At 45.2% G+C, this 18832-nt stretch overlaps 1 protein-coding gene across 1 annotated transcript in view; it reads left to right on the top strand.

Annotated features, from left to right (window-relative positions):
* Window positions 1-18832, top strand: part of CANX (calnexin) — a 52264-nt gene that overhangs the window by 16323 nt on the left and 17109 nt on the right. Inside the window, exons 2-6 of the mRNA XM_056517019.1 lie at window positions 8818-9030; window positions 13339-13412; window positions 13499-13557; window positions 15195-15336; window positions 18642-18723. Coding sequence (XP_056372994.1) covers window positions 8821-9030; window positions 13339-13412; window positions 13499-13557; window positions 15195-15336; window positions 18642-18723 — 567 coding nt within the window. The 5' untranslated portion in view covers window positions 8818-8820. The remainder of the gene's footprint in view (window positions 1-8817; window positions 9031-13338; window positions 13413-13498; window positions 13558-15194; window positions 15337-18641; window positions 18724-18832) is intronic.

Below are 18832 nucleotides of genomic sequence, written 5' to 3'. Positions count from 1 at the left end.
CATAGGGCTGCCGCCGGAAAGCCTTGTGAGTATAGTCAGCAAAGAATATGCAGCATATTTCCCGCTGCTGCCGCAAATGTTGCACAGCTTGAATTACGCTGCGTATACGCCAGGTGGGAACGCACCCTTAAACGAAACATGATTCTTGCTTTGCAGAGGGGGGGAACGCAAAACCAGCAGTGCACAGTTCATACTCGCTCCCCTATTGTGTTCATAAATCAATATAATATACTGTGATATTTCTTAGTACTCAGGTACATAGCTTAAAGGGTTTATCAAGGGATTGAAGAAACTTCTTTCAAAAACAGCATCACCCCTGTCCTCAGGTAGTGTTGAATTTCAAACTTGGCTCCATTCACCTCAATAGAACTGAGCTGCAATACTACACACGAGCTAATTTCACCTAAAAACAGCATCACCCACCTCTGTCCTCAGGTTGTGTAGTATTGCAGCTCAGTTCTATCAAGGTGAATGGAGCCAAGTTGTAATTCAACACACTACCTGAGGACAGGGGTTTCTACCTGTGCAGTGAAACTTGTTGGCTGATTTACCAATTTATGTATAGTTATATGACTAACGAGTTTATTGCACAGCGATCTGCTGCTTTGCTTTGTAAGTGAAAACACCTAAATGCATAATTTATGTCTGGGAAACTGTCCTGAAATTACAGCTAAAAATCTTAGTTGTGCCCGTAAGGCAATGTATGTAGAAGGGGTTGTCTCAAACACTTATTACCTCTCCACAGGATGAGTGATAAATGTATGATCACTGGGGGTCTAAGCAAAGATCATGAGAACAGGGTCCTGAGTTCTATGTCTAAAGTGTTGGTCATATGTGTGCAGTTCTTTATACCTAGTGTGTGGGACTGTCCTTTATACCTAGTGTGTGGGACTGACTGAGATGCCATTCGTCCTCTTTTGGATAATGTGCACAGGTCACAGAACGTGCCCACAGTACTATCTCATATAGATCAAAATTAGTTTTTCCTTTTTTCTTTTTGTGTAGGGATAAAAAAAATCAACAGGCATGCTGGGAGAAGTAGGTTTGCAATAGCTGTGGGCACACTGGGGCAGAGGGGGCGCATTTTGTCCAGCTGACTTGCACGTCTTACATCATCAGAGCAGCGCCAGGGCCCCGTACGGGAGATCGCGATCAACTACTTAGCTCCTATCCTGCGGATTATGATATCGGGGGAGATTTATCAAAACCTGTGGAGGAGCAATGTTGCTTCTTACATTCTTAACAAGGCCTGTGGAAAAAATGAAAGAAGCGAGCTGACTGGTTGCTATGCGCAACTTTGTTGGTTTTGATAAATCTCCCCCATCATCTTTAATGTCTGGCGCTGAGTGGAGGTATTTCTTAATATGTATAACTTAAGGTCAACATCGGCCCCATGTGTATGCAGAACGCTGAGGCTGCACCTTCTTGGTTCTTCAACCTGTGGCTCTTCAGCTGTTGCCAAAGAGTCAGAGCATGATGGGAGTTGTATTTTTGCAACAGGGGGCAATAAAGTGATTTAGCACATTGGTCTCCAAACTGTACACCTCCATATGTTGCAAAACTACAACTCTCAGCATGTCCGGATAGCCGTTAACATATGGAGGTGTACAGTTTGGGGACTACTTATGTATCCGAAAGAAAGTTGCCACATCTTCCATTACTGCTAAATGCTTAGGCACTTTAGGCACAACCCAGAAATCGTACAAAGTTTCATCACTTTTTGTCTTTTTTATTTTCTGATTCATTGATACATGTGTATTATTATTATTATTTTTTTTTTGTAGAACTAGGGGCTGCAGCAACCCAGCACGATCCATAGTAAATGTTCTGGAAACCCTCTAGGGTGACCATGTCATGTAGGGCTGGGCGGTATACCGGTTCATACCGAATACCGAATTTTTTGGGCTGCATGATATGGATTTTCCCCCATACCGCAATACCGGTTGGGTCCCTCCCCCTCGGGAATGTATTATCAGCCCAGCGCAGCGCTGTCCCCACATCGGGGGAACTAATCCTATGTGACCCCCCCCCCCCCCTGTGCAGTTCTGCCCCCTCTTATATACCGTTATATACCGTGGAACCGCCGAGAGTTAAAAAATATATACTGTGATACACATATTTGGCCATACCGCCCAGCTCTAATGGCATGTAGAGATCAGGTTATCATAGAAGCAGTAAAACGGGAGATGTGAGCTCCTCTGGGCAATACTGTTATAGAGGCAACCAGTGCTGTAGAGTCAGTCGAGGAGTCAGACAAAATTTTGGGTACCTGGAGTCGGCAAACAATGCACCGACTCCTACTAAATTTAGATTGGAATGGGGAAAAAAAAGCAAGTTTAAATTTAAAAGACCAATGCATGCAGTGCCTCACGTAACCGCAGAACAAACACGTTAAGTGACCGTGAAGAAGCATGCTTTTCATGTGCTTCACTATATGGCACGCAACGCACAATTGGGAGCGGCAATACTTATACTTTCCATAGTGTTTTGTTCTGCTGTTACAGGGAACCCATGGGTAACCTAGCCTCTCACTTTTGAGGGATTAAGTAAATATTTTTTTTGCAGGACTTGTATAAGTGAAGGGAATGGAGGGTCAATAGTTCAAGACTGAAGCTGTAAACCATTGGAAAAACTGCTGCCATTCAGCTAAGGCTATAAAAACTTGTAAACTCCGATTGTTAGCTTAAACTTTAATACATTCGCATATTAATACAGAGGAGTCGGGGAGTCGGAAGTACAAAAAAATTGCGAGTCCGAGTCGGAACATTTATCTACCAACTCCACAGCCCTGGAGGCAACCGGACCATGCTCAGTTGAACTGAAGATCGTGCCAGCTCACAACTTAGGTCTTTCACTTTAAGGCCATGTTTACATGGCAGAATTTCCGAACGGAATTAAGCAGAAATATTCAGCCATTGATTTGTTACTACAGATTCTGCTTGGAAATGCGTTGGTCTATGGATCACATTTCTGAGCGGTCCTATCAGGACCTGTGCCTCAATAACAGCTGCAGGAGAGTGCTGGTGGCCTTAAATTATGTGTAAGGCATCGTTCACACTGCAGTTGGACTCTGCTATTCGGAGTTCTGTCTTCAATTCCATCAGAACAGGATTTTAGCAGAAAAGTAATTGCACTACTATTTTTTCTCCACTAAACTACCAGATCCCCGACAGCCCTCATTCAAATGAATGGGGTCTGTCCGGATCTGGCACTGTCTGTTGTTTTCTGACTTGTTTCAAGGTCCGTTCTGCTCAAGAAAGAAAAATAGCCGAACGGACCCTAAACGGGACAGAAGACAACATCATTGTAAACCTAGCCTTAAAGGGGTTATACATCATAAGGTGATTTTAGTATGTACCTGGCAGACAGTAATGGACATGCTTAGGAAGCATCTGCGCTTGTCTTGCGTCTAAATGGCTATGTTGTGAGATTACCATAACACTGTGGCTAGCTTTTTGTGAACTGGTATTTCCTGTTTGAGTTTTTTCCCGACAAATCCCACAACATAAATGAGCTGTATCCATTCAAAAGACCTGTGGTTTTCAATCAGGGTGCCTACAGCTGTTGCATTAGTTGCAGATTTATCTCTCTCCTACCAAGCGATCGCTCCACCCATTGAAGCAGACAGGCTCCCTGTCATCAGCTGACTAGTGAGTCAGGTCTCGGACGCATTGCAACCTGGGAAAAATCTGAGACAACAAGATATTGGGGTGAAAATCACAGAAGAATTGTGAGAAAACCATCACACACAGGTACAGACACTATATTATGAACTACACTAACTTTACAGCCCCTGTAGCATAGTCAAATAAAAAAAATCCTGGAATACCCCTTTAAGAAGTTCCTTACCTCAGCTTTGGACACTTTAACTGTGAGAGGCTGCAGACTGGGCCATTTCTAAGTGCAATTCCAGGTAAAAACTCTTAATATTTCAGTCATGTGAAGTGCAGCACTTCCAGTATGCGCTTTATTATGTCTTGGTAAATGACAGATCTGATCTAAGCGCTCAAACAATGGCTAATAGCAGAATGAGTTCACCGTATCCTCCAGGCGGTTAAATATTAACTTACAGATCCATTAGAGTCATCTCCTCTACAGGGAAAATCTGCAAAATGCTTGTCACTGGATGCTGAGACGGCCGGCTGCTGTATGTGCTGAATTAATGCTTATGTAGTGCTGCATATACACCTAAGCTGCTCAATGGATTTCTCTCCCTTAAAGTGTACCTGTCATCATAAAAAACTTCTTATATAATGTAGATAATACCATTATATGTATATTTGTAATATACATTGGTTAAAAAAAAGTGTATTCTTGTCCCTGCAGCTATTGCCTGTGTGTCTCTGTGAGGAGTCCAAATAGGAGTGAGGGCAGGACAAGCAGGGCTCTGTGCACTAAGGACAAGCAGGGCTCTGTGCAGTGATTACAAGCACGGATTTGTGCAGTGATTACAAGCAGGCCTCTGTGCACTGAGGACAAGCGCGGATCTGTGCAGTGATTACAAGCAGGGCTCTGTGCACTAAGGACAAGCAGGGCTCTGTGCACTAAGGACAAGCAGGGCTCTGTGCAGTTATTACAAGCGCGGATTTGTGCAGTGATTACAAGCAGGCCTCTGTGCACTGAGGACAAGCGCGGATCTGTGCAGTGATTACAAGCAGGGATCTGTGCAGTGATTACAAGCAGGGCTCTGCACTGAGGACAAGGGCGGATCTGGGCAATGATTACAAGCAGGGATCTGTGCAGTGATTACAAGCAGGGCTCTGTGCAGTGATTACAAGCAGGGCTCTGTGCAGTGATTACAAGCAGGGCTCTGTGCAGTGATTACAAGCAGGGCTCTGTGCAGTGATTACAAGCAGGGCTCTGTGCAGTGATTACAAGCAGGGCTCTGTGCAGTGATTACAAGCAGGGCTCTGTGCACTGAGGACAAGCAGGGCTCTGTGCACTGAGGACAAGCGCGGATCTGTGCAGTGATTACAAGCAGGGATCTGTGCAGTGAGGACAAGCGCGGATCTGTGCAGTGATTACAAGCAGGGATCTGTGCAGGGAGGACAAGCAGGGATCTGTGCAGGGAGGACAAGCAGGGATCTGTGCAGTGATTACAAGCAGGGATCTGTGCAGTGATTACAAGCAGGGATCTGTGCAGTGAGGACAAGCAGGGATCTGTGCAGTGAGGACAAGCAGGGATCTGTGCAGTGAGGACAAGCAGGGATCTGTGCAGTGAGGACAAGCAGGGATCTGTGCAGTGAGGACAAGCAGGGATCTGTGCAGTGAGGACAAGCAGGGATCTGTGCAGTGAGGACAAGCAGGGATCTGTGCAGTGAGGACAAGCAGGGATCTGTGCAGTGAGGACAAGCAGGGATCTGTGCAGTGAGGACAAGCAGGGATCTGTGCAGTGAGGACAAGCAGGGATCTGTGCAGTGAGGACAAGCTGGGATCTGTGCAGTGAGAACAAGCAGGGATCTGTGCAGTGAGGACAAGCAGGGATCTGTGCAGTGAGGACAAGCAGGGATCTGTGCAGTGAGGACAAGCAGGGATCTGTGCAGTGAGGACAAGCAGGGATCTGTGCAGTGAGGACAAGCAGGGATCTGTGCAGTGAGGACAAGCAGGGCTCTGTGCAGTGAGGACAAGCAGGGCTCTGTGCAGTGAGGCTCTGTGACATGCTATGGGCTCACATGAGGATGATTGACAACCAGGAGCCAGCACCGAGCCCTGCTTGTCCTTCCCTCACTTCCTGTATTTGGACTAGAGAGACACACAGACAATAGCTGCAGGGACAGCAGTTTTTCACCCATAAATATACACCTTTTTTAACCAATGTATATTAAAAAATGTACATATAATAGTATTATCTACATTATATAAAAAGTTTTTGTTGACTACAGGTACACTTTAATTCCCCAGTCAATGAACACACTCATGTGGGCCAGGGGTATGTATTCCTATCTCATACTAGCCATTAAGTCTCAGAAATGACGGGTTTCCTATCTGTATATAGCTGTTTCATTCACTTAGAGCACTGTTCCCCCCCAACCAGTGTGCTTCCAGGTTTTGCAGAACTACAACTCCCAGCATGCCTGGACAGCCTTTGGCTGTCCAGGCATGCTGGAAGTTGTAGTTGTACATAGCTTGTCATTACTCACGCTGGTCCCTGCCCTCAATCGGGTTCACAATCTCTGAATTCCTGTCAGTATGTTTTTAAAGTGTGGGAGAAAACCCACAAAAACATAGGGAGAACATGCTAACTCCATACTAACATCTGCCAATGTTTTCCTTGTTGGGATTTGAGCCCACTGATCCAACACGATGCCCCAGATGAGTGATTCTTCATTTTGGCTGAGACACCTATGAAAGGGAATAGACATTCATGGAGTATCCATACCACGATTTTGTTAATAAGATCATCGCCTTCCTCATCCCTAAGCAATTTGCTCAAATAGGAGATAAGCCGATGCTAGACGCCTCTCACAGCTCTTATCCCCCCCCCCCCCCCAGAAGAATAAAGAATCTGGTGAGGGGATTTTTCGATTATTCTTCCATTTTATCATTGGTCTAATATGTGTACGGTAGATACAGAAAAAGCTGTTCATGATTGTGGATAGGACGTCATGGCGGCAGTGTCAAATTGTATTTCCTTGGTTTAAATGGGCACTTTAATGAGAGTAAATTTTTGCTATTTTGTTACTTTATGTTAATAAAATTCTTTATAATGTACCGTATATGCATTTAAAAAACTCCTCCATATATGTTTTATTTGTGCTTGAATTTATGGCCACTAGGTGTCTCCCTTTTGCGCCTTGGGGTGTTCAGCATTGACGCTATAGAGCGGTTTGTCTGGCATGAGACCAAACCTCAGCAGACTGAGCGCTCTCTATGTGCCTGTGAATCACACGGGCGAGAGCAAGCGAACTGAACGTATGGCGGCAGGTCCGCTCCTCCGATCCTTCTCCCTGTATAGCACTTGCAGAGCTGAACAGAGAAGGGGACTCTATAGTAGTGCTGGGCGGTATGACCAAAAATGTGTATCGCAGTATTTTTCAAACTTATGGCAGTTCCACGGTATTTTTATTTTTTTTCTTCACTCATTTCCCCCCTCTGATCAGAAGCTCTGCAGCACCCGTGGTCCACTGGCTTTCTGCGCTTGCTGGGGAAGGTGACCGCTTCCGTTCTCCGAACAGAAGTCCTGCGGCTGTGGCTCAAAACTCCTGCGGGTAACATGATTAAACCCCCGATGTGGGGACAGTGCGGCAGCTGATAGGTCATTCATTTGTGGGGGGGGGGGGGGCGCAACGGGTATTGCGGTATGGGGAAACATTCATATTGTACAGAAATAAACACACCGGTATTCGGAATGAACCGGTATACCGCCCAGCACTACTCTGTAGGTTGCCTCACATATGCATGCTCCTGAGATGGAGCAGAGCATAGATGAGTGAGGGCGGAAGCGCTTTCCAGCGCGGCTTCAGATGACGTGGTGCCTGCTGGGGAACCCCCCCCCCCCCCCTCTCTACGGCTCTCACAGACAGGGAGCAGCCATTATGGTAGGAGTAATGGATTTTAGCAGCTAGAGAAAATCTTTTTTTAAAGGCCGCAGGGGTGTTAGGTGTAGGCTGGGAGGTGTAAAAGGGATGCTTTTAAAAAAAGTAATAACTTAATGATAGGTACTCTAAGGTTTGCATCTCCTGTTTGCAGAAGGGGTAGGTCCTCCAACAATCCTGTCTTGAGAAGCAGGCACAGAAGGTGTTTTTTTTTTTTTTTTCAGAACGCTGAGGCTGCACCTCCTCGGCTGGTGGTTAATGTCTTAAAAACCGGTTCTTCAGCATGTTCTAGTATAGAGTTCCCCAACCTGTGACTCTTCAGCTGTTGCAAAACAGTCCGAGCATTATGGGAGTTGTAGTTTTGCAACATCTTTAAGCCATAAATTGGAGAAACAACGATCTAGCAAAGTGGTCTCCATGTTGCAAAAACTACAACTCCCAGCATACCCAGACAGCTAACATCTGGAGGTCTACAGTTTTGAGACCATTGATCTAGCAGAAAAAAAGTTGCTACATCTTCCATTAGGCTTAAAGGGGTACTCCACTTCTCAACGTTTAGAACAAACTGTTCCGAACGCTGGAGCCAGCGCCGGGAGCTCATGTAGTCATACCCTCGCCCCCTCATGATGTCACGCCCCACCCCCTAAATGCAAGTCTATGGGAGGGGGCGTGACGTCTGTCATTAGGGCTGGACGGTATACCGGTTCATACCGAATACCGAAATTTTTGTGCTGCACGATATGAATTTTTCCCCATACCGCAATACCAGTTTGGCCCCTCGGCAATGAATGAATTATCAGCCAAGCACTGCACTGTCCCCATCGGGTTAAATGCTCACATATCACCCGCAAGTGCTGCCCTCCTCGTCCTCCTGTTTGTTGCGGGCCTCCGGCACTGACACTATATACTATACGCTGTATCTCTATGCCCGCGCTGCAAAAAATTAACAAAATAAACTTAAATAAACTCTCCTCCCGTTGGTCCGATACCGGCCTCACCAGCTTCCTGGGGACAGGAACTTCTGACAGCCGTCAGCCTATCATTGGCCGCAGTGATGTTCTGCCTCGCCGGGGATAGGTTGAGCCCACTGTCATGTAAGAAGCCGGCTTGTTGCTCTGAATGCTGAGCAGCAGAGTACCCCTTTAAACACTCTAGACAGGGATACACTGAATAGTTCTTGTGCAAAGTTTCTTTATCGTTTCATACCTAATGTATGCACAATAATGTATTGTGATCAATATAAAATAATTAAATGTATTTCTTGTTTTTTTTTTCCCATTAGATCATGGATATAAAACCGCTTTTATGTTTAACCTTCCTGGTTCTTGGTTTGGTGATGATAAATGCCCATGATGGGCATCACCATAGTCATCACCATCACGACCATGACCACGATCATGATGATGGACTAGATATAGAAGATGACATAGATGATATCCTTGATGATACCGAAGAGCCAAAGCCAGAAACCAGCACTCCACCCCCTCCTCCTAAGGTGTGTATTGTATCCAAGCCTAATATAAAGGTTGTTCCAGTACAAAAAAAGCATTATGAAACAAGTGCAAGTTCAGACAACCTTTTATTAGCCAATAAATGACTTCTATGGATCTGTATAGACACTTGTATTTCTGGTTCACTTCTGCTAAGATGCAGTTAGATGTGGCAGATATTTGGGGCAGGTTTTGCATTGCATAACCATAGCAGATTGGGTTTTGATAACCATTTTTACATCTAAAAACGCGGCAAATCTTCAAATCGTACTGTTGTTAAAATGCTGCAGACTTCACCATGTATTTCATCCCCTCTGTGGTCCTATACACATTTAATCCACTGCAAAATCTGCCTGTGACATTCTTATATTTTTTTTGATAAATCGTCCTAGATTTGTGGTAAAACATTCTGTAATCTCTGAATTTACCCTCATAAAATCCTGCATATGGCCACATGCTAATTAAGCAGTACAGCAGAATGCTCTGCCTGCATACATGATGGGGCAGTCGAGTAATGTTCCATATGTCAAGCCTCCACTATAAATGTAGGGTCACACATGACAAGTGTATATCCGCTGAGTATTATCCTACGAGCGGACACTCTGCTTCCCCGATGCAGCCTTGTGTGTGCAGTAAGGTTTGGAGGTGGGTCCAGACTGTGACATGTGGGCCCGCCTCAAAACCTCACTGCTCACACATCTGCTGCCGAGTAGTCCTGTGTGTCTGCTCATAGGACAATGAGCAGTGGAATTTGCACAGTTTGAATTACGCTACGTATTGTCTTTGTGTGACCCCACCCTAAAGGTGTATTCACATGGCTAGTATATGCCCTCTTTTAATGAGCATTAGGCCTCTGACTGCTGAGTCCTGCTATTCCTGAGATTGATGAGGCTGCAGGACTGATTCAGCACTACAGCTCCTTAGTGGCGGGCTGCAGCGCTGAATCATTGGTGCGGCTTCTTCATTCTCACGATCATTGGGGTTCCCAGAGATCAGAATCTGCACCTTAAATTTTAATTACACTTGTTTTTGTTTTAGAGAGCTTTTCTGTTTTTGTTTTTTTTTCTCTAGTGGTTTTTGTTTTATCGTTAGTAATTTGAAGAACAGTTAGAATAATAGTCTAGACTAGATGGTATTTCAAACGAATGTAGTTGAGCTGTGATACTAGACATTTCCATAAGATCGATTTGGTTCAGTTTCTGGCACAGTAGATAAGTTAAAGCTTAAGGGTGCATCACACGCTATTTCTAGCAGCGGGAATCCTGCTGCGAGTTACGCTACCATTGTTTTAAATGGGTCCACAGTCAGTCCGCAGTAGTGTCAAATTTGCGGACTGTCCGCGGTCCCATTCAAATGAAACCCGCTGCTAGTTACTAGCGTGTCAACGCACCATTAAAGGGGTACACCGCTGCTCGGCTTTCGGAACAAACTGTTCTGAATGCTGGAGCTGGCGCCGGGAGCTCGTGACGTCATAGCCCCTCCCCCTCATTGTGGCATCCGGTCCCCTCAATGCAAGTCTATGGGTGCGGGCGGGACGGCTGTCACACCCCCTCATATAGATTTGGATTGAGGGGATGGGGCTATGATGGCACGTGCTCCCAGCTCAAGCATACGGAACAATTTGTTCCAAATTCTGAGCAGCAGAGTACCCCTTTAAGTGTCAATGTCATTTGGAAAGACCTTTGACGTGTTGTTAAGAATTGTCAGGTTTAGATCAAGCCGGGTTTCACTGCTGACACTGGAAGCAATTGCAATTTTCAACCTCACTCAAACCAGACTTATTTCCATAAACTCTAATGCACAGATTGAGTAAAGCCTAGTGGCCGTACATGGAGTGCAGAGTGCTGCCTCACACTTCACAGGGTTATAAATCGCGACAGCAGGGGGTCAGAAGATTGAGTCAAATGTTTTTGATTGACAGTAATGGTTTAAAGGCATCCTGTCATCAGTTTTTACCCTATATAACCAATGGCCATGGCATCGATCAAGAAGAAAATACGTTTTAAAATTGTTCTGCACCATATGCTAATTAGGTCCTAGTAGTCCTCGGGGGCGTCGTTCTTCCTAAGGTAGGTCCTGTGCTCTGGGCTACAACAGCATGATTGACAGCCTGGGCTCATCTGATGTCACTGCTCTGCTTTCTCTGCACACTGGAGTCTTGCGAGCCCAAAAGCAGCAGAATTCATAGAAATAGTGCTGCTTCTAGGCTTGCATGAGATTTAGGTGCAGAAGGAGCAGTGATTTTGGAGGTGTTGGGGTTGTCAATCACACCAGACTAGGCATGAATACATTCTGGAGCACAGTGACTACTTGCAGAAAAAGAACACCCCAGGGACAACTTAGACATAATTAGCATACAGAGCAGGACAACGTTAAAACATATTTTCTTCATGGTCGCTGCCGACCCTGAAGACAATGGGACATGGTAAGTAAGCTGCTTTTATGCTATATCTATTGCCAGTGGGTATATAGGGTAAAATCTGATGACCAATTCCCTTTAACCTTTTTTCCTTAAGGGTATGTTCACACCTACGCAGATTGGATGCGAAGGATTTTCTGCTGCAGATTTCAATGTAAACTAAATGACTGAGCACAGCTTCTAATCGGCAGTTACAAATCCTGCGCATCAAATCTGCGCAGGATCCTGTATGTGTGAACGCACCCTTAAAGGGAATCTGTCACCAAATGTTGTTTTGATTTTTAGTGGTTAAATAAGAATTTCACATTTTATAAATATTTTTGGAAATATTTTTGAAAATATTTACTCGTCAAAAAATAGAAAAAATGTTATAACTTGTCATATTTCCCACTGTTGACCAACAGAGGGAGCTAACATGAGGAATCTGGGGAAGGCAAGCAACTTGCTGCTGAAAATCTGGTCTCACTAATCTACATTCCCTTTTTGTCTGTGTGCATGAGAGGGGAGGAGGGCGTTTTTGTAGTCTTTTCAGTTCCACTGTGTGCACCATTTTGTTGGTGTCTAACGAGTGCTAAAGAACACAACTGGATGTCCCCTCCAGAGCTGGGTCATTGCAGACTAAGGATATGTTCACACTACGGAATATCCACACACAGAATCTCTGTGCAGACATCCTGCAAACTGCACAGGAATACGCTGTCTCATAGACTGTTATGCATTCTGTATGTAGTCCACAGAAAGAAAGAACACGCTCATATAACAGCAAAATAATAAGTGCAGGTTTGGAGGTGACTGGAGGAGAAGATGTGATGTAATATTAGCCTACTGACTGCAGGTTTGGGAGTGACTGGAGGATAAAACATTATAGAACATATCATGTGCCATTCAGAAGCCTTGGAAAGCTGTGTGTTAGTCAGACCCTGTAATTATTACAGGGCCATAAATCATTAGACAGTTTGAGTGTCACACGTAGCTTTTCCAGGCTTCTGAATGGCACATGATCTGACTAGCACTGACACATTCCTTGCCATTAAGAAGCTATTGGAAAATTGTGTGTGACAGTCAGACACAGTTTTGACTCATGGCTCTGTAATGATTACAGGGTCTGACTGTCACACACAGCTTTCCCAGGCACCTGAATGGCTAGAAATGTGTCCGTGCTAAGCAGGTTACGTGCCATTCAGAAGCCTGGGAAATCTGTGTGTGACAGTCAGACCCGGTTATCATTAGAGGGCTATGAATCATTAGACAGTCTGAATGTCACATACAGCTTTGACACAGCCTTTCTCAGGCCTTTCTCAGCTGATCCTCCGCACTTACCAAGACTGAAAGCCAGAGAGGCGCAGAGTCTAGGTCCCGAGGCAGGGAGGCTGCGGCTGCTGGTACTGTCAGGAGGATGGATGGTATATAGGAGAGCCAGCAGGGGATAATGACAATAGTTCCAGAAGCAGCCACTGGTGCTTTACAGCGAAGGCTTCCGGACTTCACCAACATGGCGCTGTCTCCTCTTTTGTCGCTGTGTTCTGCGCATGCGCAGAACACAGCATTCTTGTCACTAATGCTTTTTTATAGACGGTCGACATCTTAATGTTCTTATGGCCAGTGAATGCTGTAGAGCATCTGTGATGGTGTCGTTAAGTGACGTCATGACAGATGGTAATGGCAGCTCCTATGCAAATATTAAAGATTAATAAAATGTTAAATAAATTAAATACATAAATTAACTAAACTTATTTTATATAGCAATTTCATTAATGTATTTTTTTTAAAAAAAAGTGTTTCCCTTTAAGTAATTTTTGATATGTGAATTTGACCTGTTGAGTTTTTGTACTGACTTGTGAATGTATTTCACTGTAGCTTCGAAGTTCTTTACTTACCTTTTTATGTATTTTAGGTTACTTACAAAGCACCCATCCCAACTGGTGAAGTCTATGTTGCAGAGTCATTTGACAAGGGAACATTGGATGCGTAAGAAATGACAATCTTTTCTGTTTATTACTTCACGTTTCATTAAACCATTTCTGATGGATAATAATGTTTATATCTCTTTATAGGTGGGTTCTTTCCAAGGCCAAGAAGGATGACACTGATGAGGAGATTGCAAAATATGATGGTAGGAACTTTGTACATGTCCTTAACTAACAAAGGTGCCCATAGCAACCCTTCTCCCATACCTTATCAATATTGTGGGCATTCATGTCCTGTATTTTAATTCAGAATGCTAGATATTATAATGCTGTATACTTTACCTATACATTACCCACCTTTAACCCCCTTCCCGATAATGAACATAAATGGACAGCATGGCTGCCTATGCCTTAAAGGGGTACTCCGCCGCTCAAAATGTTCCGAATGCTTAAAGCCGGCGCTGGGAGCTTGTGATGTGATAGCCCCGCCCCCTCATGATGTCACGCCCCACCCCCTCAATGCAAGTCTATGGGAGGGGTGTGACAGTTGTCACTCACTCTCCCGTAGACTTGCATTGAGGGGAGGGGGCGGGGACTTGCATTGATGTCACGGCTCTAAGCGTTCAGAACATTTTGTTCCAAACGCTGAGCGCCTGAGTACCCCTTTAACCCCTCAGTGCTGTACATTTAAATCAAGCAGTACAGGCGTTCTATGAAGTGAGCACACAAGCTGCGCTCTCTTCATAGACTGAGTGACAGAGCAAATGACTGACATCGGCGATCACGCAGATGTCCATCAATAGACCCCTCAAGTATGTTGATCAATACCAGTGATCGCGTCATTTAAGAACCGGAATGACAGGTCGGGTACCTAAACAACACCTCTGCAACACATTTGCAGTGTGTCAGTTAGGTCTATGACAGAACGCGTGCCGGATTTTGCTGTGTATTTTCTCCAGCTGATTTTGCTAAATATTGACATCAGTGGTTGGAAAATATGCAGCAGCAAAATACGGCACGTGTGCCCTTCGCTTATTGTCAAACACAATCTGTCGGCCATGACTATGAATATACAGAGTATTGAATAGTAAGTATTCCTTGGACTCTATTGATAATAATGAATAGTAGTGAATAGTCATAGGAATGAATAGTAAGTGGGTCCAAGTCACAGTACAAAATAAAGGTCCTACAAGAAAAAGGATGCAATCCAGTACATTAACAAAATGCATAGCGGAGTCTTATGTTCTGTCATTGCCACCAAATTCTAGTGACGACCACCTCATACTCCACCATGTGTTTTGCTCTTGTTCTATTAGGGGCTTCTTGCCTGAATCAGACATGGTTTTATTAGTTACATTAGTAAAAGGGCATATCCTGATGGTCCATTTACCTGTTGCCCATTATTTAGCGCACATTGAGCTGCACCCCATGGATAGTGCCCTCTTGTATTTGTTTGTGATTTCATGAAAAAGTAAATCATCCTAAGATAATCCTGCTTACCCCATCCACATACAGGGATTGATAGCCTTCTCTGTACACACATTGTTAAAGGGAAAGCTGTGTGTGGAAAGTGTAAGCCGCACTCTCATTGTCTCTTTATCTACTCAAAAACCCTGCTCTAAATGACATAAACCTTTATATCTTCAGCCTGTATCTCTCAGTAATATCCTGCTCTTAGCTTTGAAGCACAAATTATCTGGCAAGTTCTCTTTCCTACTTTTGTAGTTATTGTAATGTGATCATTTTAGTGCTGTAGAAGCCTGGACATAGTCTACAGAGGTGTGTGTGTAGCATACAAGAAGCGACGTTCATTGCTGACTTGTGCGGTTTTTATTTTCTGTAGGCAAATGGGAAGTGGCTGAGATGAAAGAGACTAAACTCCCCGGGGACAAAGGACTTGTGCTGGCGTCACGCGCCAAGCATCATGCAATTGCCATCAAGCTTAAAAAGCCATTCGTCTTTGATAAGAAGCCTTTGATTGTGCAGTAAGTACAGCGGTTTTACACTCCCCTGAGAGGGATGAATATGTTAAAGACTCTGGTCAGGTTGAATCAGCTCTGGATTTAATGATGATTCTGTATGTAGTAGATAATGCCAAGTTAACATCTTTGAAGGTCCGTTTTATGGCCCCTGTGTTCTTATCTCAGCTGAAACTATTCTAAGAATTCAGGGGAAGCAAGGAGACCCCTTACAGAATGCAGTTATGGTTACCCAGAACACGGTTATTAGTATAATGATTGTGCGAGGGCTTACAGTTACACAGTAACTTTATCACCAGCAAATTCATCAGAAAGTCACTTACGGTGCAACTTATAGCCTCATAAAAATGTTTTCAAAGAAACAAATATAATATAAAATTAAAGGTGCACTTACATTTCCAATCTTCCACTCCACCTACGTTGACTATTCCGTTGACTTCCACCAAACCTATTCACTTGACTCCAGAGATGACGTTTTGTCTTTAAAGTTGTCTCTTTTTTAAAAAAAAAAGTTATCCTCTGTCCACAGGATAGTGGAAACCTAACAGATCAATAGTGGTCTGACTGCCGGGACCCCCACCCCACGGGAACCTGAGAACGCAATTAGAATTGAATGGAGGGCACAGTACATGTGGGGCTATGGCTCCGTTTATCCTCTATGGGGCTTTTGAACTTTGCGGAGCACAAAGATAACTTTGTGAATTAAGAATATCCCTATAAAGCGTTACTGTCATTTCAAACTAGGGCTGGGCGGTATACCGGTTCATACCGAATACCGAATTTTTTGGGCTGCATGATATGAATTTCCCCCCATACCGCAATACCGGTTGGGCCCCTCCCCCTCGGGAATGTATTATCAGCTCCACAACGGGGAACTAATCCTATGTGACCCGCCAGCGCTGTTCTGCCCCCCCCTCCCCCCCCAATTAATGATCAGCCCAGCTGGGTACTACTCACAGATGTCACGTTCAAGCACTGCCCTCCTCCTCTTTGTTGGGGGCTGCCGGGCGCTGGAACTCTATACTGTACGCCAGTGGTCTCCAACCTGCAGACCTCCAGATGCTGCAAAACTACAACTCCCAGCATGCCCGGAGTTGTAGTTTTGCAACAGCTGGAGGTCCGCAGGTTGGAGACCACTGCTGTACGCTGTATCCCTATGCCCGGGCTGCAAAAGATGCAGAAAATAAACTTTAAACTCCCCTACGTCGGGGCCTTACGCTGGGGACTGGAACGCCGGACAGCCATCAGCCTATCACCGGCCGGAGCGATGTCCCGGTGATAGGCTGACTGCTGTCCGGCATTCCAGTCCCCAGGGTGTGGCCGCCGTAGGTGAGTTTAAAGTTTATTTTCTGTATCTTTTGCAGCCCCGGCATAGGGATACAGCGTACAGCAGTGGTCTCCAACCTGCGGACCTCCAGCTGTTGCAAAACTACAACTCCCAGCATGCTGGGAGGTATAGTTTTGCAACAACTGAAGGTCCGCAGGTTGGAGACCACTGGCGTACAGTGAGTTCCAGCGCCAGCGTCCCCCAACAGAGGAGGAGGGCAGTGCATGAAGGTGACATCTGTGAGTAGTGCCCCGCTGGCCTGATCATTAATTGGGGGGGGGGGGGGTCGCCGAACACCGCGCGCGGGTCGAATGATTGGGGGGGGTGAAAATACAGTTATATACCTTGGAACTGCCGTAAGTTAAAAAAAAATAAAAATACTGTGATAAACATTTGGTCATACCGCCAAGCCCTATTTTAAACTAAGGTTATACAAATCACACAGACATGCCACAAGTTAAGATCAGTGCTGAAACCCCCTCTGATTGTTAGTAATAGCTGGATGAAGAGCGCTGCTGTGTGCGTCCCCTCCAAACTTACTGTCAACTGATTATAGGCGATGTGCTACACTTAGTCTATGAAGCCAGTCCTGTAATCTGTCAGACTGCACACAGATTTGGGGGCTGCTGTGCGCTTCACCTGGCATAACTAATGATCAGAGGGGTTCTGACTGGTGTGTAACATGTCAGAAGTTATTTTAAACCTCTTTAAAGGGTATTCCCATCTAACTAAAACATTGCTCCCTTGCCCCCTCCTCCTCCTGTGAAGCAGCAAAGCCAGATGTCCTCTAAAATTTGCAAAACTCCCATTGTTTTCATCTTCCAAGTCACTCTTAAATTGAAGCTACCCGATTGTACCATAGTGTAATACCACTTACACTGCTGCAGATGCTGTGGGCTTGTCATCCCTGTACAATACATATAAACAGTGAATGTTTTCAAGGGTTTTGTTTTTTTTAAATCTGCTGTGTATTAGAAACCTGACAGCAGAACAAATTATGACTGATCATACAACAAAGAAAATATACAAAATAGTACAGCAGTAAAAAAAAAAGAGCTAGGGATCGACCTATAACGTTTTTTTTTAGGGCCCATACCGATACTCTGTGGAGGTTAGGGCCGATGGCCAATAATCCGGTATAAGTTATCGGCTATTTATTCCCCCCCCCCCCCCCCCCCCCAGGCGACACCACTGCAGATCATTGATTTAAAGCGGGCGATTTAAATCAATGAACTGCAGCGGCTTTTGCGGTGCCAGAGACCACCGCCGCCACCCGCTTCTAACCCCCTGCCTGTCCTGATTCCTATCACCGCCACCGCACTGCACCCGGATCCCCCCTTCCTCCACCCAACCCCGGCACCCCCCACCACCGCCCCGACCAGAGGCTGCCGCTGCCCCATTGCCTCCCCCATTGCCGGTTTTATAATTACCTCTTCCCGGGGTCCACTCTACTTCTGGCTCCGGCACCGTCCTCCCGAGCTGTCACTGTGCGCACTGCCGTTCACGTCGCGTTGAGGACGTCACTCGTCGCTGCACAGCGTAACACAGTCTATGGGAGTGGTTGTGATGGCCACACCCCCTCCCATAGACTTGCATTGAGGGGTCGGGGCGTGACGTCATGAGGGGCAGGGCCGTGACGTCACGATACTCCAGCCCCTGTATCGCCCGTCATCAGGCACATAGCACAGTTCGATCCGTGTGCAGCAGATGACTCTGGGTGCTGCAGGAGAGATCAATGGGGTTCCCAGAGGCGGGACCCCCACGATCAGACATCCTATTCCCTATTTGGATAGGGGATCAGATGTCTAGGGGCAGATCCTTTATTCTGCAGATTATCAGGTGCACCCAAACCAAATTTAGGTTTAGTAACTTTGTTTTTCTGATGACATTGAAGATGCCATGAGCATCATTTGTACTACAGTCTGTTACATTCTGTACATTATTACAGTAGGCATTGTTCTATTTCAATTTTGTTTTTTTTAAGGTATGAAGTGAATTTTCAGAGTGGAATAGAATGTGGAGGAGCGTATGTGAAGCTGCTGTCAAAGACCTCTGATCAGAATCTGGTAGGTCTACCCCACGGAATACAAATTTAAAAAAGATAGGCACTGAATGTGGTGTGCATTGTATTATAATGGCTACCTGTTCTTCATGGTTTCTCTTTCCCCAGGGAAT

This window comes from Hyla sarda, chromosome 4, assembly GCF_029499605.1.
Source record: "Hyla sarda isolate aHylSar1 chromosome 4, aHylSar1.hap1, whole genome shotgun sequence".
NCBI classification, from domain to species: domain Eukaryota; kingdom Metazoa; phylum Chordata; class Amphibia; order Anura; family Hylidae; genus Hyla; species Hyla sarda.
This window is presented reverse-complemented; position numbering and strand designations above follow the sequence as displayed.